Source organism: Pongo pygmaeus, chromosome 11, assembly GCF_028885625.2.
Source record: "Pongo pygmaeus isolate AG05252 chromosome 11, NHGRI_mPonPyg2-v2.0_pri, whole genome shotgun sequence".
Taxonomy (NCBI): Eukaryota; Metazoa; Chordata; class Mammalia; order Primates; family Hominidae; genus Pongo; species Pongo pygmaeus.
Genome location: NC_072384.2, coordinates 71,489,880 through 71,510,919, shown reverse-complemented (window position 1 = coordinate 71,510,919; position 21,040 = coordinate 71,489,880). Strand labels below are relative to the sequence as shown.

The 21,040-nt window shown below is 40.8% G+C and overlaps 1 protein-coding gene across 5 annotated transcripts in view; it reads left to right on the top strand.

The window, feature by feature from the left end:
- The window catches only part of SLC25A12 (solute carrier family 25 member 12), a 225,185-nt gene that overhangs the window by 114,456 nt on the left and 89,689 nt on the right, over positions 1-21,040 (top strand). Inside the window, exons 1-2 of one of the 5 annotated variants that reach the window (XM_054477028.2) lie at positions 1,294-1,610; positions 2,555-2,608. In XM_054477028.2, the coding sequence (XP_054333003.2) occupies positions 1,344-1,610; positions 2,555-2,608 (321 nt within the window). In that variant the 5' untranslated portion in view covers positions 1,294-1,343. Of the gene's footprint in view, positions 1-1,293; positions 1,611-2,554; positions 2,609-21,040 lie in introns of those variants that run through there. The other 4 variants (XM_054477029.2, XM_063648305.1, XM_063648303.1 and 1 more) reach the window with 4 other exon arrangements.

The following is a 21,040-nucleotide window of genomic DNA, read 5'->3' as shown; positions in this document are numbered from 1 at the left end:
TGACAGCAAATGTTCATATATGGAGAATAGTTGTACAGTATAGAGAAGCCCTAAAGTGTGTCATTTATCTAGTGTCTAATTATAAGTGGCTTGGGCAAAACCCCATAGCTACTAAAAATACAAAATTAGCCGGGCATGGTGGCGTGCATCTGTAATCCCAGCTACTTGGGAGGCTGAGGCAGGAGAATTGCTTGAACCCAGGAGGCAGAGGTTGCAGTGAGCCAAGATGGCGCCACTGCACTCCAGCCTGGGTGATAGAGCGAGACTACGTCTCAAAAAATTAAAAATGAAAACACACACAGGGTCGGGCGCGGTGGCTCACGCCTGTAATCCCAGCACTTTGGGAAGCCGAGGTGGGAGGATCACCAGAGGTCAGGAGTTTGAGACAAACCTGGCCAACATAGTGAAACCCTGTCTCTACTAAAAATACAAAAAATTAACTGGGCGTCGTGGCGGGTGCCTGTAATCCCAGCTACTCGGGAGGCCAAGGCAAGAGAATCTCTTGAACCTGGGAGGTGGACGTTGCAGTGAGTCAAGATGGTGCCACTGCACTCCAGCCTGGGCGACAGAGCGAGACTCAGTCTCAACACACACACACACAGACACACATACACACAGTACACATGTGATTGGGGTTGTGGAGAAGCATTGACCATCTGTAAGCCCCTAGAGGGTGGGGGCTATAGGTTATTTGCGTTATTTACAAGCAGGACCATGTCAGGCATATAATGGATGCCCATACATGTTTGAATCAATATGTAGCCTAATACAGTGATATTGGCAAGACTAGGGTTTAGAAACATTGTTTTGGTTCAAGATAGAGTTACTACTTCTACTTCTTAGGTAGGGCTAGAAATCGAATGGAGAATTACTTTCTGTTCATGTATGGGCAAGCGATTCATTGCCAGCCCTGTCGAAGACAAATAGAGTCTTTTCTCATTGCACACAGGATTTGGGTGATTAGGAAAGTGGAGCGAGTCTACTAATAAACCGTTATAATAGCACGCAAAGCAAAAATGAATTCAGCGTATTCGTCCCATGCCAATTTAGGAGATAATTTCTCAAGTTATGTTTACTTAGGTTTTCCCTAGAGTGAGTGGTTCCCAATCTTTTTTTGTCGGTATTTGCCATCAGTTGTCATTAATTCATTGTTATTAATGGGAAGCGCTCTTTGATCCGTCGGAACCTTGCTCAATATAGGCCCCAAATGTTCCTTTAAGCCTCGGGGAAAACGACTTTGGCTGGTCGGCGCCCAAAGCCACACCCACTAAGAGGCCTTAGGAAACCTGGGGCTTTCCTGGCGGCGACCTAGCTGTGGCAACCACGCGGCGCGTCGGGATCCCATGGGTCGCGCTTGTCTTCCCAGTGGGAGGCGCGTCCCCCTCCGCCCGGCCGGCCGGCCTGCCCTGGGCCAGCTGCGTTTCTGGCCGGGACGCCGGGCCCCTTTCCGCACGCGGCGCGTCCCGAGTTCATTTGCATGGGGACGCGCGCGGCGCCGGCTAGAGGGAGGGCGGGCGCTGCCGGGGAGGCGGCGCGCGCGCGCCCTGACAGCTCGGCCCTGCTCGCTCACTCGCTCGTCCCCGGCTTCCGAGCACAGCATGGCGGTCAAGGTGACTCCAACTCTCTGCTGCTGCTTTTATTGCATAAGAGACATTCCGAGCGCCCTGCCTGCAGCCCCCCACTGCTTCCCATTTCATTCATTGTCTAGGTCTTAGATAGCTTGTCCTGGAGCTCCGGCTTGCTGCGGGGAGAGCTGTGCGAGGCTTGGACCGGAGGAGGGGATGCCCGGCTGGGGGAGGGGAAGGAGGAGGGATTGTGAGTTGAAGGGGCTTGTACGGTAACACGGGTCAGTGAAGGAAGAGTAATGTCCTGTCCTAGGTGCATGGGATTGTGAGTCCGGAGTTGGAGGGCATCAGAAAGGGTGTGGGAGGAAGTGGCGAGTAAAGCTGGGGATACCTAGGGTATCAGTGAATTGCGGTGGGGGAGGGAGTAAGTATTGAGTAATTTGGGGCCTCAGTAAGGTCGAGGGCAATGGTTGGCTTTTGCGTTGCAGATTGCAGGGTATCGAAAGTATTTGTATTTGTGGCAGCTCTCATATTTTAGGTTGGATGGGGAGAGGGACGCGGAGATAATTACGTGTTGGGTTTGCTTTTCATGGAGAAAGGCTGCTAGGCCAAGTGATTAATTTGGGTGATTTAACTTTCCTGTTGATCTACTCTTGTTAGCTTCTTGATTTGAAGGTGGGTGGTTACTACTGTGTTGCTAGTAGATGTGGAATAAAGTAAAAGATCCTCATTGCCTTCCCTTTCCAGTCCAGAGGAAGCACCGTCAGGTAGCTTTGCTGTATCTTAGGCTATTCGCACCTGTTTTTCTGCCCTCTAGTCACAGTTATCCAGTTTGACAGTTCTTATCAGCAATTAGGGCTTTTAGTTTGTTTTAAACTAAATGATAAAAGATAGGAGCATTGATTGTTAGCCATGTGAACTCTAATCTGAACAGATTGTGTGGTCTCTAGTGAAGCATTAACTGGCTTTTTTTTCTTTTTTGCTTACAGGTGCAGACAACTAAGCGAGGGGATCCTCATGAGTTAAGAAACATATTTCTACAGGTAAATTGGCTTGCGTAGTGTGCCTTCCATTGCAAAAACAAAAAGCATACATGTTCTTAGTCCTATTCGTGCCTTAACTTTGAGGAATGTTCAGTTTTCATGTATTCTTTCAAACATGACTGGACAATATAGCTTATACTTCTCTTATTAAGGTTTGATTTAAGGCCTTCTTTTAATTAAGGGTTGATAAAAGGTTTTCCTCAAGTTACTGCTTTTTTTTACATGACTTAAGATATATACTTAAAAAAAATAATTTCCAGCTTAAGCACAGAGACCAAGATAAAATTTCAAAATGTATTGGCATTCTTGTATAGTTACTAGGTATGACTAAAATTCTCTTTCTTGAAAGTTGCATGTTTACAAAGTTTTCCTACCTATGAGCTATCCTCCATGTAATTTGTTACAGAGATAAGAATATTATAGCTATTCTTAATTTGTGTGTCTTACTTATATTGTATCCTTAAGCCTTTGGGGATTTTTTTTTTTTTTTTTTGCCTTTGGGGATTTTACCCCAAAATGTTACCTCTTAGGGTTCTTGCAATGGTCTACCTTAACTTGTAAGCTTTTAGGATCAGTGACTTGGCTGTAGGCTTAAAAAGAAAAGAAAAGGAAAAAAAAAAGGTTGGCTTAGTTTTTTGTTTTGCTTTCTTAAATTTCAAAAGTTTCTTATGCAGGAAGTTGTACTTAAGAAGTAGATGTAGGCCAGGCGAGGTGGCTCATGCCTGTAATCCCAGTATTTTGGGAGGCCGAGGCGGGCGGACCATGAGGTCAGGAGATCGAGATCATCCTGGCTAACACGGTGAAACCCCGTCTGTACTAAAAGTACAAAAAATTAGCTGGGCGTGGTGGTGGGTGCCTGTAGTCCCAGCTACTCGGGAGGCTGAGGCAGGAGAATGGCGTTAACCTGGGAGGCAGAGCTTGCAGAGAGTCGAGATCGTGCCACTGCACTCCAGCCTGGAGACAGAGCGAGACTGTCTCAAAAAAAAAAAAAAAAAAAAAGTAGATGTAAAGGGAGGCAAGCTAAGGTGTTTCACCAAATATTGCATTTCTCTTTGAAATCTTTTGAGAACTTTCTATTCTGGACCTGGATTCTTATGAAGACACTTTGACCTTGGGCAGGTCCCTACTGGGTATTATTTTCCTCTGTGAAATGAGAGGTGATCTCCAAGGTTCCTTCCCATTCCAAAAGTCTATGAGTCTATTTTAGGAACAGATTCTAACATATGCTGATGAGCCTGGAATAGATGACATTTTTATCTGAGATATGTGGTTTGCTTAAGCTATTGTTGGGTAAGGCGCTGCATAGTTGAGCATACATATGTGTAGTTTATGAAAAATAATTTGTGAAAATGGGAATCTTAAAGGTCATAAAATCTGATAAGGGAAGTATTTTTTTCCAGAACAGAAGTAATTATAATAACAGAAACGGTCCATTTATGACTTGAAACCTTTATTCCTCGCAGGCATTCTTGAAAATAGCCAAAAATATATTGGTATTCACCATACCATGTGATTATACTCAATTGTTTTGTGAAGAGTTCATGTGATATAGTTAATTTTATGTTCTAGACTAACTAGATGCGGAAGAAATGAGTTGAAATGCTGCATGATGTAGTGAAAAGAATACTGCCTAGGTATCTGAGTACTGCCTAGGAATACGGAGTTAATTCCCAGCCCTGCATTTATCTGGCTCTTGTACCCTTAGGCTAATCATCTGGCCTTCCTGAGTTTCAGCTTCTCATGTGGGACTCAGTGGGACATAAAGGAATGGGAATTGAGGTCTTTCTAGCTTTAAAAATTCTACGGGAAAAAAATGTACTGTGATTCTGTATGGATTTGTTTTTTGTTTTTGAGTGGGGGTAGAGGTGGGTTGGAGATATGAGGAGAATGGCCAGGACTGTCCCTAGCTCTTTGACAACTGTTTTTTTTTTTTTTGAGATGGAGTCTCGCTTTGTCGCCCAGGCTGGAATGCACTGGCGCGATCTTGGCTCACTGCAACTTCCACCTCTGGGGTTCAAGCAGTTCTCTTGCCTCTGAGTAGCTGGGATTACAGGCATGTGCCACCACGCCCGGCTAATTTTTTGTATTTTTAGTAGAGACAGGGTTTCACCGTGTTAGCCAGGATGGTCTCGATCTCCTGACCTCGTGATCCGTGTGCCTCAGCCTCCCAAAGTGCTGGGATTACAGGCATGAGCCACCGTGCCCGGCCGCTTCTTTGACAACTTTTAAATCTTAGCTTTTCATTTACTGTTTTACATATCGTCATTATCTTTTTACACATTATTTTGATGACGCCTTTATTTTTATATTGAAAATTTGTGGAATTCATAACTGCTTATTTAGCACTAAGTATGAAACATTGACACAAGCATTATTGATAGATAAGAGAGTGATAGAATGTAAATACTCACCTTCAGAAAGGCCTAACGCAGCAAGAAAGATAACAATATAGGCTGAGTGCAGTGGCTCACACCTGTAATCTCAGCACTTTGGGAGGCTGAGGCTAGAGGATCACTCGAGCCCAGGAGTTCAAGACCACCCTGAGCAATATAGTGAGACCTCATCTCTGCAAAAAATTTTTAAAAATTAGCCACACCTGGTGGCATCCACCTGTGGTCCCAGCTACTCAGGTGGCTGAGGTAGAAGGATTGCTTGATCCTAGGAGGCAGAGGTTGTAGTAAGCCAAGATCATACCACTGCACTCCAGCCTGGGCAACAGAGCAAGACCTTGTTACACACACACACACACACACACACACACACACACACACACACACACACACACACACACACACACACACGATACAGTATTGCTAGTTGGATCAATTTGAGGATAGTTACCAAGTAAAAGATTTTTATTCCTGGCTTGAATACTTCAAACTATAGTTATTTGAAGTTTCGCAGTACTGTTTAGAAACAGTTTTATAGACGCATATAGTTGATTAATATTTTAGCTATAATAGAAGATGAAAATACATGCTAACCGTGTATTTCTTTAGCACTTAACATATTTACCCAACAAATATTTACAAAGGATTATTTGCTGTGTACCATGCACTTTTATTCAATACAATACTGTTCAGTAGCAGACACCAAGTCGAATATCAAGAGAGAGAATAGAGCCAAGACCTAAATGCTGATGGACATGTGATTGGATTAGCTGCTCTCTGAGGCCCATTCCATCTCTAATGGTTTGTGGTTGAGGGAATCAAGAATAGTGAAGGCAAATGCATAGCCTGTGGTAGAGCAATCAGATTGGCTTCTTACATCATAGTGGCTGTGTAATAATATTGACAGTGGCTAACATTTATTGATCATTTAGAGTGTGCTTGAGATTGGCCTAGTGCTTTAAGGATATTAATGTTAGTTTTCATAACAACTTTATGAAGCAGGTTTAATATCCTTGTTATATAGATGAAGTTAAATTAATGTCAATTCAGACTATGTGGTAGAGCCTAGATTCAAATCAAATTCCAGAGCCCATACCCTTAACCCTTACATTATACTACTGGTAGGATATTGAAATGGGGTGACTTTTAAAAGACAGAGGTATGTCAGGGGATAATGGCAGAGTGTTAAGAAGTTAAAAAAAATCTGGTTACTTAGGTGATGAAATTTAAAAAGTTTCTTTACACTGTAACTGTCTAGAATAGTTAGCCAAGGAATTTGGATTTGAAACAGTAGGGAGCCACTGTGGGTTTCTGAGTAGGCAAATTGAAGTGGTGAATTCTGGCAGCTTTTTGTGTATGTTGGATAAAGTATGAAGAGATTGGAAGTAGGTTAGGTGATCAGCTGAGAGGCTATTGAAGTAATACTTTTGAGAATTAATGACCTAGAGTGGCTGATGGCTGGGGAAATGAAAAGCAAGGACAATACCAGTGACTTGTAAGGGAAGAATCTATCGAATTTGGTATTAAATATGGAAGTAAGGGAAGAAGTAGTGAACCTGTCAGTTTTAGGATAGATGTTAATTGATAAGGCATCTATTTGGATAATATTTTTTTGGGGGGTGGGGTTTGGTTGCTAAACAAATGTATCTCACTAAGTTAAAGTTGGATTTGGACAGATACAAATTTGTGCAGGTGGTAGATGAATTCCTTGTAGTTAAAAGTATTAAATATAAAGCAAGGCAGAGGATCAGGGGCTGATTTATAAGTGATATCTCCAATTGAAGTAGGAAGGAGGAGGAGGGGAAATAGGGAGAATGGTCCCATGAAAGTTTAAAGTAGGAGTTTCACAAGAAGGGTATAATTAAAGGTTAAAATGTAGATTATTCTGTTATTAGTATGATTTAGTTTGGGGAGGATTTTGGGGTCACTTGAGTTTAGAATTATCTGAGCTACTTAAAGACTGAAGAGATATAATTTTAAATTTTAGAATACAGTTGAAAACTCTTTGTAAAATGTAGATCTGTGGCATTAACTGTTTAAGTTCACAAATAGTCAATAAAAATTCCTACTTTCAAATAAGAATATTTTGTTAAACTTTTGAGCCATGGGTCAAAAGTCATTTGTAAAACAATAAAATGGCTGGGTGTGGTGGCTAACACCTGTAATCCTAGCAATTTGGGAGGCCAAGGCGGGTGGATCACTTGAGGTCAGGAGTTTGAGACCAGCCTGGGCAACATGGTGAAACCCTGTCTCTATAAAAAAATATAAAAAATTAGCCGGGTGTGGTGGCGCATGCCTGTGATCTCAGCTACTAGGGAAGCTGAGGCAGGAGAATCGCTTGAACCCGGGAAGCGGGGGTTGCAGTGAGCTGAGATTGTGCCACTGCACTTCAGTCTGGGCAACAGAGCGAGACTCACTGTCTCAAAAAAAAATAATAATTAAAAAAAAAATATATATATATTCTTATTTGAAAGTACTGGTATATCAGCTGGGTGCAGCAGCTCATACCTATAATCCTAGTGCTTTGGGAGGCTGAGGTGGGAGGATCACTTGAGGCCAGGAGTTCAAGACCAGCCTGGGCAACAAAGCGAGATTCCATGGCTACAAATATATATATATAGATTTAGCTGGGTGTGGTGGTACATGTCTGTAGTCCTAGCTGCTCTGGAAGCTGAGATGAGAGGATCACTTGAGCCCAGAAGTTCGAGGTTACAATGAGTTATCATTATACCACTGCACTCCAGCATGGGTGACAGAACAAAACTTTGTCTCCAAAAAAAAAAAAAAAAAAAAGGAAAAAAGAAAAGAAAGTGGCAACTGACTTATCTATATATCTATGTTTAGTGAAATTGATTGTATGAGAATTGGTGTGGGAGTTCATAAGAAGGGCTTTATAAGAGTAAAGCATTATTATTTTGAATATAGGGAAATAGGTTCATTTTTCCTGTGGTGTTCATTGCTTCTCAAGTTTTGATGAGCTATGTTTCTGTTAGTTAAAAAGCATCAACAACAACAATATGCACTAAGATTCTGCCTTTTTCTGCCCACCTCCACTCTGCCAAGTTCATGAAATTGGAGTACAACAAATGAATTCTTACGTGTTAGGCTGTGCTGTAATTTTACAACTGGTTTAAGCTAAGATTTTACCATTACCACCCTTACAACTGTCATTTCTTGATTTATCCCTTTTTTCTTTTAACCTCTCTCACCCACACACTGTCATTGATCCAATTTAGCTACATCAGCAGTGTACAGTAGCAAAAGGAGACAATAGAAGCAGTGAAGAAGGAGGTGAGGTGGGACAGCAGGAACATCACAGGACATTTGTTATAAGTCTGACAAATTTCTAAATGAAGAGTTAATTTTGTCTGTCCCTTGTGGCAAAGTAGATTTATCAAAAACATTTAAATGAATTATTTTTTAATCTCTCTCTCTTTTTAGTTAATAGGCTTCTTTTGTTTGCTGGTGTATTGTATAATAAAGGCAATATATGTTAAGACTGCAACTATATTTGCCAGATCAAAAATTTACTGAAATGTAGACCTCAAATATTATTTTAATTGTGTTCTTTTTTCATTATCACCAATGTATCAATGAAGATCGTATCCCATACAAAACTATGAAAATGTGCTTTTTTCCTGTCTTATTTTAGGTTAGAGAATAAAGAGGAGAAGATACTGTTAATGTAAAGCAAAGAGTGATTCCTCCTTAGGGTTTTTACAATAACATTTATTTTTAATAGAAAGATATGTTCTTTTATTCAAATAACTTATGTATTTTATTTACTTATTTTTGACAGTAGCCTGGAGCTGAGAAGGGAATAAAGCAGGGCTTTTAGCAGGAGACCCTTACTCTTTGTTGAAATATACATTAGGGCTGTGTTTCCAAAAGTGTGGAAGGTGTACCACAATATTAGAGTAACAATAAGATTATCAAGTATTAAAGGGTGATACAGTATTTGTGGAAACAAAGACTCTGAAAAGCAAGCTGGCAATGGTTTAAAATAAAAAGAAAATATAATTTGAACAAACAATGGTATTTTCTTTTGGATTATTTATCCCAGAGAAATAAAAATATTTGTAAAAATATAAGAATATAGGGCCAGATGTGGTGGCTCATGCCTGTAATCCCAGCACTTTGGGAGGCCGAGGTGGGCGGATCACAAGGTCAGGAGATTGAGACCATCCTGGCTAACATGGTGAAACCCTGTCTCTACAAAGAATACAAAAAAATTAGCCGGGCATGGTGGCGGGTGCCTGTAGTCCCAGCTACTCGGGAGGCTGAGGCAGGAGAATGGCGTGAACATGGGAGGCTGAGGTTGCAGTGAGCCGAGATCGCGCCACTGTACTCCAGCCTGGGCGACAGAGCGAGACTCCGTCTCAAAAACAAACAAACAAACAAAAAGAATATATATATATACAAGGTTAACTGCAGCACTGAATTTTTCCTCAAAAACGAAAAAAAAAAAAAAAAAAGCAGCCTGGGCAACATGGCAAAACCCCATCTCTACAAAAAATACAAAAACCTAGCTGGGTGTGGTGGCATGAGCCTATAGTCCCAGTTACTTGGGAGGCTGAGGTGGGAGGATCACCTAAGCCTGGGAGGTTGAGGCTGCAGTGAGCCATGTGCACCACTGCACTCCAGACTGGGTGACAGAGTGAGACTCTCTCAAAAAAAGCTATTATATTAAAGAGGAGTGGTAGAAGACTTATGGAATAACTATACTATGAAAGTTATGCGGATACTAAAAAGAATGAGTTAGGCCTAGACCACCAATTTAGAGAAATTTTTCAATGTACTATTAAGTGAGAAAGATGCAAATAAGTATATATAGCATGATTCTGATTTGTACAACAAAGTCATTTCATATATGTTGTGTGTAATGTTTACATATAATATGTTTGTGTATGATTTAATGAGCACTGAGAAAGGTATGAAAGGATAAATACTAGGTTGTTAACTTGGGGGAAGAATAAAGAGGAAAATAAAAATAGTCTTAATGTGTATGTATTAAGCTTTGAGCAAGTGAGTAATTTAAAAAGTAAGAATTCAGCAATTCAGAGCCTGAAGCTACAAGAGGATTTCCCAGCATAATTTGGATTGAATAAACCCAGTATGAGACACACAGAAAAGGATCTATAGTTTTATTAACCATGCTATTATAATTGAGGGTTTTCACCAGTTCCTCAGAAATATGGAAATTGAAGATGGTAACCTATTTATTTATTTATTTATTTATTTATTGAGACAGAGTTTTACTGTGTTACCCAGACTGGAGTGCAGTGGCATGATCTTGGCTCACTGCAACCTCCGCCTCCCGGGTTCAAGCAATTCTCATGCCTCAGCTTCCTGAGTAGCTGGGATTACAGGCACATGCCTAGCTAATTTTTGTGTTTTTAATAGAGATGGGGTTTCACCATCTTGGTCAGGCTGGTCTCGAACTCCTGACCTCAGGTGATCCACCCGCCTCAGCCTCCCAAAGTGTTGGGATTACAGGCATGAGCCACCATGCCCAGCCTTTTCTAAATACTTTAGAAAGTATTTAACATAAACTATATAGAGTTCTCATTAAAAAAAAAAACAGTATTAGGCATTAAAGGCTGACTAGCAGGATAGTGAGACTTTGTCCTTGAATCAAGCAGAAGGATTGAAAAATAATAAAAAGATAAGAAAATTAGTGTTGTTAAATGCCATGTGATGTTCTACTACCAATCAATATACTTTTTTTTTTTTTTTTGAGACAGAGTCTCTGGGCTTACTGCAAGCTCCGCCTCCCAGGTTCACGCCATTCTCCTGCCTCAGCCTCCCAAGTAGCTGGGACTACAGGCGCCCGCCACCACGCCCAGCTAATTTTTTGTATTTTTAGTAGAGACAGGGTTTCACCGTGTTAGCCAGGATGGTCTCGATCTCCTGACCTTGTGATCCACCCTCCTCTGCCTCCCAAAGTGCTGGGATTATAGGTGTGAGCCACCGCACCTAGCCAATCAATACACTTTTAACTGCCTACTATGTACCAGGCTAAGCACTGTACTAGGTTCTACCTTTATAGAGATAAGATAGAGCTGTTTAGTGAGGGTAGGGACAAGGCAAAGGACCTCAGTGAAGGTAGAACCTCACATTCTTTTTTTTTTTTTTTTTTTTTTTGGTGGGGGACAGAGTTTTGCTCTTGTTGCCCAGGCTGGAGTGCGTTGCCCAGGCTGGAGTGCAGTGGCACAGTCTCAGCTCACTGCAACCACTGCATCCCAGGTTCAAGCAATTCTCCTGCCTTAGCCTCCTGAGTAGCTGGGATTACAGGTGTGTGCCACCACACCTGGCTAATTTTTTTTTTTAATTTTTAGTAGAGGTGGGGGGTATCATCATGTTGGCCAGGCCGGTCTCGAACTCCTGACCTCAGGTGATGTACCTGCCTTGACCTCCCAAAGTGCTGGAATTACAGACAAGAGCCACCATCCATGCCAAGCCTAGAACCTAACATTCTAGGGGCGAGGTAGACAATAAAAAAAGCCCACAGAGCAGACCACAAGGTCAGGAGTTCGAGACCAGCCTGGCCAACAAGGTGAAACCCCGTCTCTACTAAAAATACAAAAATTAGCCGGGCGTGGTGGCGGGTGCCTGTAATCCCAGCTACTCGGGAGGCTGAGGTAGGAGAATTGCTTGAACCCGGGAGGCGGAGGTTGCAGTGAGCCAAGATCGTGTCATTGCACTCCAGCCTGGGTGACAGAGGAAGACTCAGTCTCTGGGGGGGAAACAAAAGCCTACAGATTGGCTGGGCACACTGGCTCATTCCTGTAATCCCACCTCTTTGGGAGGCTGAAGCAGGAGGATCACTTGAGGCCACTAGTTTGAGACCAGCCTGGCCAAAAAAGTGAGATTCTGTCTCTACAAAAAAAAAAAAAAAGAAAAAAAAAAAAAGAAAAGAAATTAGCCAGGCATGGTGGCCTGTGCTTGTAGTCCTAGCTACTAGGAAGGCTGAGGAAGGAAGATCATGTGAGCCCAGGAGTCTGAGGTTACAGTGAGCTGGGGTCATGCTACTGCACTCCAGCCTGGGTGATAGAGTAAGACCCTGTCTCTTAAAACAAAAAACAAAAAACAAAACAAACAAAAAAAAGCTTACTACAGATTGTGACACGTCCAAGGAAGTAAACAGAATGATGAGAAGGGCCATCATTTTTTAAATCATTTTTCAAGAGAGTGGTCAGTGAAGGGCCCTTAGGAGGCAATATTAAGAGCTGAGAACTAAAAGGGAATGAGGGTGAAGTGGTGGAGGGAATTCCAAAGGGCTCACACGTACAAAGCTTAGATATGGAAAAGGGTTTGATGTGTTCAACAAACAGAAAGGCCAGTGTGCCTGAAGCATTGGTAATTAGGTATGGGGGTAAATGGCCTCCCAAAATACTGGGATTACAGGCGTGAGCCACTACGCCTGGCTGATTCTTTCAATTTAATGTCCTCTTGTGTATAGAGTTCCTAGAACATCTTGAGTTGGATGAAACTCCTTTTCATCCAGAAGGCAGCAGAATGTACCTGGAACCTACATGGGATTTGTAGTCTAACCTGGGTTTGAATCCTCATTTGAAACCTTTTGGCCTCAGGTGTTTACTTTTGGAGCCTGTTTTCTCATCTGTCTAAGAAGGGATAACGACACCTAGCACATAGGGATATTCTGAAGATTAAATAAAATAACATGTAAACTATGCAGAACCAAATAAAGCTTAGTTCCTTGTCTCTTTCCTTCTCTTCTGAATTGAGATTAGGGTGTTTTGTTTGTTTCTTGAATAAGATCTGAGTCCCTTGTCTTCTCCAGATGACTGTGCTGGACCTAGTCAAGAGACTAAGATGTTAATATGTATTTATGATTATGTACATATAATCAGTTAATTACTTACATTCTTGAGATGTCCATGTGAAGTTATTGACAAATACCTATTTCTCTCAAGTCTATGAGGTTCTAAGATGTTGTATAGTCACAGTCTAAGGCTGGGAGACCCGAGAGACCATGGAAGATGTTTGCAGAGTTTTCTTCTGAAACTTCATTCGCTCAGTCTGGACGTGAAAAAGAATAACAGTCCAACCATAGGCTCTGAAATCCCAAGACACAGACTTGAAAAAATACATTTTTTTTTTGTGCATAACTTTCTTTTCTTTTTTAAAATTACCACCTCCCTGTTCTGTGCAGATTTCTCTTACTTAGTACTGTGGAAATTTCTGAAAGCATCTTCCACTGAAACCATTGCTATGGCCAGCGTTGGGTTTCTAGAACTGGAAGAAACACACATTTTGAAAATATGTTAGTCAGTACTATTTCAGTCTTCAGTGACAGGAATTTTGGTTAAACATGCGTAGGCTTAGAATGTACTGGCTCTAGCCATGAGTGGATCAGGAGCTTAACTGCCATCACCGGGGATCATGCACCTTTCATCTCTTAGTTTTGGTTTCTGTTGTGCTAGCTTCATTCTCAAACAGGCTTTGCCATATGGAGCATCTCCAGATTAAAATCCTACCCATTCAGCAGAGAAAAGGTACTGTTTCTCCAATTTCTAGGTTAAGTCTAGGAATTATTGTCCTCCCTAACAGCCCAAGAAAACCCATGTACTAGAAGGAGGCAGTGTTCTCATTGGCCAGATCTGGTTCACATGCTCACCTCTGGAACTGTTCAGTTGAGTCAGCCCCATTTGAATGACCTGTGTAAATTGAGGGTGAGGGAGGTGCGTATGTTAAAGAAAAATTAGCATGCAGTTACCAGAAGCGGGAAGGAAAGCTAGGAACATTAAAACCAAGAACTGTTTATGTATAGCATATAAGGGATTGGAAAACCTGGAAGCCTAGGGGTAACTCAGGGAGGCTGGGAGACAGAGATGGCAAGAGATTCTGTGCCTCCAAGTCAACACTGCTGTATTTGGTAGCTTTCTAGAACATTCCAGTGCAGCTGTCATACTATCTGCAAAAATACCTTAAGTGAAATGACAAAAAATAACCAAAATTAGAACCCCTGAAGAAGAAATGTATCCTCACCTCATTTTTTCTTCAGAAAAATTTTTTCTCTCAGTCTTCTTTCTAGTCTTTTTCTTATGGTGGTCTTCCTCTCCCCATCTTCTTTTCTGTCCTTACCCTACCCCTGCCATCCCATGGCTCATTATTTTCAGCAGATCTGTTCAACACAGATTGCTATTGATTGTCCTACAAAGAGCCAGGTACTGTGCAAGGTGCTAGAGGTATGAGGATGAATCAGGTATCCCTGTTTTTAAAGGACTCATAGCCTAGAGCTGCTTAAATTACACATCCCTACATTAATACTTTTTTTAAAAAATAGAACATTCTGTATAAAGCTGAAGGCTTGAAGTCCTTCCTGAGCTCTACCCCAAAAGCCAATAATTCTGAAGGCTTGAAGTCCTTCCTGAGCTCTACACCGAAAGTCAATAATTCCCTGCCACCTAAGAGGTGACCACTGTTCTTGGTCGTGTTTCTTTCTGATCTTTCTCCATACATTTACATAGAAAATATGGGGTTTTGGCCGGGCGCGATGGCCTGTAATCCTAGCACTTTGGGAGGCCGAGGCGGCTGGATCACCTGAGGTTAGGAGTTCAAGACCAGCCTGGCCAACATGGTGAAACCCCATCTCTACTAAAATATAAAAATTAGCCAGGCATGATGGCGGATGCCTGTAATCTCAACTACTCGGGAGGCTGAGACGGGAGAATCGCTTGAACCTGGGAGATGGTGGTTGCAGTGAGCTGAGATCCCACCACTCCACTCCAGCCTGGGTGGCTGAGTGAGACTCCGTCTCAACAACAACAACAACAACAACAAAAAAGAAAAAATATGCGGTTTTGTGGTTTTAAAAAACATAAATAATAATAGCTAATGCTTACTGTGTCACTGTTATGTATGATGCACTATTTTAAGTGTTTTATATAAATCATCATATTTAATCCTCAGAACAACTCTATAACGTAGGTACGATTAGTATTCCCATTTTACAGATGAGGAAACTAAGCCCCAGAAAGGTTAAGTAGCTTGTTCAAGGATATACAGTAAACGGAAGAGCCTTGCTTTATGTCTTTTAATACAATTCGCCTTTTTTACTTAATATTATTTGGAGATACAGGTATGTTAGTGTGTAAAGAATTGTTTCATTATTTTTCTGTAGCTCTTTAAAAAACTTTGTTATGAAAAATTTCAAACATATACAAATCTAGAGAAAATAGAATAATGATGGATACCGTGGATGACTAGAGGGAGAAAGGAAGGAGGGGAATAGGGTGGAAAAACTATTGGGAACTATGCAAACTCTCTGGCTGATGGGATCATTTGTACCCCAAACCTCACCATCACACAGTATTCCCTTGTAACAAACCCACACATGTACCCTCTGAATCTAAAATACGAATTGAGGCTCATGCCTGTAATCCCAGCACTTTCGAAGGCTGAGGTGGGTGGCTCACTTGAGGTCAGGAGTTCGAGGCCAGCCTGGCCAACATGGTAAAACCCCGCCTCTACTAAAAATACAAAAATTAGCGTGATGGCGCATGCATGTAATCCCAGCTACTAGGGAGACTGAGGCAGGAGAATCACTTGAACCTGGGAGGTGGAGGTTGCAGTGAGCCAAGGTCACGCCACTGTACTCCAGCCTGGGTGACAGGGAGACTCCATCTCAAAAAAATAAAATATGATTTGAAATTATTTTTTAAAAAGGTTTGTTGTAATTCTAACTGAATTAATAAACTTCAAAATTCATACAAAAAAAGAGAAAACATATAATGAATCACCATATATCTGTCATTCCAGTGTCACCAATTATCATGGCTAATCTTGCTTCATCTGTATTACAGCCACAGTGGCTTATTTTGAAGCAGTTCTCAGACATCATCTTGCAGTATCCATAAATAGTTCAGTATGTATCTCCTAAAGATAAAGACTCTGAAAAACCAACCAAATCATAATACCATTATCACACCTAAAAAAAGTCTTATCAATTTCTTTTGAGTGTTGAAGTTCTCTGATTGTTTCATATATTTTTAAGTAGCTTTGTTAAAAAGTAGGATCCAAGCTAGGTTCATACATTGCATTTGGTTGATCTGTTTCTTAGATCTTTTAATACTTTCTGCACCCTGCTATGTTAAAGGTCCTTATTTCTCTTTGGTAAAAATCTTGGTATTTAATCAAGGCTTATCAACATTAAGGCATTCCATCCCCCTAGGAGCAGTACCTTGATTGTCAAAGCGACATGATTTGCCCAAGCTTATACATATATATGCTTCTTGTATGTTCCCATGGTTACTTAAACTAAGAGACTAAAGTATTTATTTAAGGAATGATGCAAATTAATCATTCAACTTAATCTGCCTTGGGAAGCATTCTAGTTCCAGTTATTGGGTTCTTTGGGTCATTATTTTATTTCCAAGGTTTTTGGTTATTTTGAGTGGAAAATTGTTTTGGTAGATCTTCTTTATTATGGTAGCTTCAATTGATTTCAGTGATTAATAAGGGTCTTTACCTCCGTGCTGTGTTAGAAATTGCATCATTCAGTAGCTGACAGTGGGGCTTACTATAGTGGACAGTGAAAATATATTAAAACAACAACAAAAATGAGCACATAGTATTCATGGAAGCAATCTGAGTTAGGAAGGCAGAGCACTGAAGAATTTTTTTTAGCAAAATCAGTAAAAGGTTTTGTTTCTAATATATCCAAAATATGCAACTGAAAGTGCTAATCAAAATTAGATTTATACAACTGCTTTTCCCTAATGCTCATGTAGTTGATTTGAGTAACATTGGAAAAATTTTACATTACTAATTAAAATCCCTGTTTTTAAAAATTAATATGGCTTAATAAAGTTGTTAAAAAGTCAGTGGCCATATGTATTTAAAATAATTTTTTTCTTATAAAATATTATTTATGATAGAATGCTCTTTTATTCTAATTGAACTAACATAATAAGGCAAATTACACATTGTACTGTTTAACAGGGTTTGTGTGTCAGATCTGCTGTGGTCTTTGCTCCTTGTGCAGAGTGCTTGTGTAGTGAAAGGGCATGCATTCCTGACTAAATTTGGCTTCTGTTGGAAGTAAGAGCCATAATAGTGAAGGACAGTAAGAGAACTAGCGTCATATACTCAGTTCTTGCCTTGGTACATATAATCCTCTTTTATTGTTCAAATAATTCATTTTTCTATGTTGGAAATGCTCTATGAGATATCTGTAGTTACTAAACTTCATGACATTGTCATTTGAATTACTCAAATTGAAAGGATGTTAAGATCTGAAAATGTCGGTTCATCTCAGTTGGAACAAAGTCATGGAGGAACAGTTTGTTTTGACTCATATTACAGCCACATGTTGGTTAGACAGAGATAAAGCTGCCTAGACCAGTCAGGACTGATCTCGTGGTAAGCCCAGGAATACTGGAAGCCAACGCAGGGAAACTCTGGCTTGGAGAGAGATGAAAGGTTAGAACAATAATTTCTTCATGTTTGGGCAAAAGCAGAAGAATTCACTAAGCAAGGAGGGAAATAGAGATCCTATGCTTTTCTGTTTCTAAGCATTTTACAGTAACTATTTCAAGTTATATTTTACAATTTTGAAGTACTTTGGTGTTCAAGGTGTCATTTTTGCCTCACAATAGGACAGCAATTTTTCTGCAAACCCTTATTAAAGAAGAGACTCCAAGAATCTGCATGTTTCGCCCAAAAATTCTCGAGTTAATGGCACAGGAGTTTAGAACCCAAGTTTTCTGACCCAGTTTTAGTGTCCGTCATGCCATCATCTCTGAGCTACTTGACAGCAGGCACTGTGTCTTGTTGATCTCTGCATCCCCAGTACCAGGGACCAGGCATAGTGTCTGGCACACAGTTTCAAAATGAATGCAAAATAACCTGAAAGATTTGATCTCCGCAGATTTTTGGCTTAAAAAGCAGTGTTTCTAGATATATTGCCTTAGTTTTGATGTGCATACTTCAGAAATCCTTAATCTTGATACCCCATACAATTTTTTAAAAGTAACCAGTTTTCTAGTCACAACACATCAGAATTTTTCTTTATAGTCTCTGGAATATCTTTTAGAGATATAAAACATCAAAGGATCTGTTTATGAACTTAAACTATTTAAACAAGTAATTTGTATCATTTAGAGTGTTTGGGCTTTATACTCATTCAAATCATTGAATTTTAAGTTAACCTTTTTTTCTTAGTGGAAATTTAGGGTTGTGTGTCAGTCTTTGTAATGTGTAGTTAATATAATAATATAGGTTGCATACACCCTTTTTTTTTTTTTTTTTCCTGGGATGGAGTCTTCTGGTCGCCCAGGCTGGAGTGCAGTGGCACGATCTCGGCTCACTGCAACCTCCGCCTCCTGGGTTCAAGTGATTCTCCTGCCTCCGCCTCTCTAGTAGCTGGGATTGAAGGCACCCACCACCAGGCCTGGCTAATTTTTGTATTTTTAGTAGAGATGGGGTTTCGCTATGTTGACCAGGCTGGTCTCAAACTCCTGAGCTCGTGATCCACCCGCCTCGGCCTCCCAAAGTGCTGGGATTACAGGTGTGAGCCACCGTGCCCAGCCGGTTGCATACATCCTAAAGGTCACTTAAGGTTAAATTTGGTAAATTGCAAAGGAGTTACTGCTATCCAGTTTATTCCAGTCAGTTGAAGCCTTGGTATGTTGATCTGTTGGCTTGGTAGGCAAAACATTTTTAAATGGCATGATCTTCTCATTTGGAGCTAGAGATAGTTCAGTGTAATTATGATACACATCTGTATATGAAACCCTGCCATCTTTTATACACAATAATTTTGATTAAATGTATGAGGATTCTAATCTCATGAGATCTATTTTATTTCTTAAGCTTTAGAATGTTAAGGCTTTCCTGAGCACATGCTAACTATACTCAATGTAAATTTAAATATTTCTGGAAATGTCAAAGCTGCATGTTCTTTTACATTTCAGATACTTGAGTTGGGCTTGGAAAAAGTTTAATCAAGAAAATGGACCAGCTATTTCAGATACATTTCAGATACTGTCAGCTACTTTATGTCAATGTCTTCCATGTGTCCTTGACTTCTTGCCCCAGAGGGATATACAACTGCTTAGGAGATATCTTTGAAATGGCAAATGATGAATCTAAAGTTAATTGGACTATAGACATACTTGGGTAATTTCATCTAAAGTCATTTTAGTTCATCCTTTGAAAACACAGGAACAAAATGAAAATTATATTATGAAACTATTAAATTGCTTGCTGTACTAAGTGTGTATGTGTGTGTGTGGGCAACCTAGTGGGACCCCATCTTTACAAAAAAATAAAAACTGAAAACTTAGCTGAGCATGGTGGCACGTACCTGTGGTCCCAGCTACTCAGGAGGCTGAGGTGGGAGGATCACTTGAGTTTCCCCCCCAAAAAAAACCCAAACCCCTGATTTAAATATATCACCAATTTTTGAGGTACCAGCTTTTCTTTGTTAGCATAATACCTAAAATATTTTAGCATTTTTGACTGACTGTGGGTAGATAGATTCTAGTTTCAGATCTAAACTCCCTCTTTGGTTGTGCTGTTCAGGCAACAGGCTTACAGACATTGCCAAGTAATTGTCTCTAATTTAATGAGTTAATTAGTTAACTGTCTCCTGTAGAAGTCAAGTACTGACTCCTTATGGATGGGAGAAGACTTATGCTTTTTTCCTCTAAGCTATACACTCTATCTTTCAGTTAAAATTAAGTTAAAATAGAGTAGGAGAGCTGGAGAAAACACTGGCAAAATACCTCAGGGTAAGTGGTTCTTTGGCATCATTTATAACCCCAGATACTGGCAAAGCCTGTTTCAGTACATGTCAACTAAAGCATTTGTTTTCTTTGTTAGCCGCTGTGTCTTTTGTGGTTTGTGCTAAGGCTGCTCTATTTCCTGATAAAGTCAAGAATGTTGGCATCTTGGCGATTCCGTATATACAGTATACTTTAAAAATTTTTAAATTTTAGATTCAAGAGGTCCATGTGCAGGTTTCTTTTTTTTTTTTTTTTTTTTGAGACAGAGTCTTGCGCTGTCGCCCAGGTTGCGGTGCCGTGGTGCAATCTCAGCTCACTGCAAGCTCTGCCTCCCGGGTTAACGCCATTCTCTTGCCTCAGCCTCCCGAGTAGCTGGGACTACAGGCGCCCACCACCACACCCAGCTAATTTTTTGTATTTTTAGTAGAGACGGGGTTTCACCATGTTAGCCAGGATGGTCTCGATCTCCTGACCTCGTGATCCACCCACCTCGGCCTCCCAAAGTGCTGAGATTACAGGCATGAGCCACCGCGCCCGGCCCCCATGTGCAGGTTTCTTACAAAGGTATGTTGGTGATGCTGAGGTTTGGGCTTCTGTTGATCCTGTCATCCAGATAGTGAACATGGTACCAAACAGGAATTTTTTTACCCCTTCCCCTTTCTCTCTCTCCCTGCTCTAATAGTCTCCGGTATCTATTGTTCCTGTCTTTATGTCCATGTGTACCTGTTACAGGTAGAGGGTCTTGACTGCAAGTTGTCCATGTTCTTGGCATTTTGAACAAAGAGTTGGACAAAATGCCCAGCAAAGCAAGGAAAGAATGAAGCAATGAAAGAATGGAAACAGGAATTTATTGAAAATGAAAGTACACTCCACAGTGTGGGAGCCAATGAGCAGCGGATTAAGGGCCTGGATACAGAATCTTCTCAGGTCCAAATACTTCCTAGAGGTTCCCCATTGGCCACTTGGTGCTTACCTCATGTAAATGAAGTGGTGGCCCGCAATTGGTCTGATTGGTTGCGGAAAGCAACCTATCAGAGGCTGAAGTGAAGTTATAAAGGGCACACTCCCGTACAAACATCTGATTGGTTGCAGAAAGCAACCAATCAGAGGCTAAGGGAAAGTTACAACGTTGTACTTCTATGCAAACGAAGACTCTGCCTGCAGTCAGTCTGATTGCGAACAGCCAATTTCCCATCTGCCGTGGAGAAAAGGTGGGGGTTTGCAAAGGGAGTAGCCTCTGGTCCTTTTGTTACTTAGGTGTGGAAAGTTAGGGTTTTCCTTTCAATTTA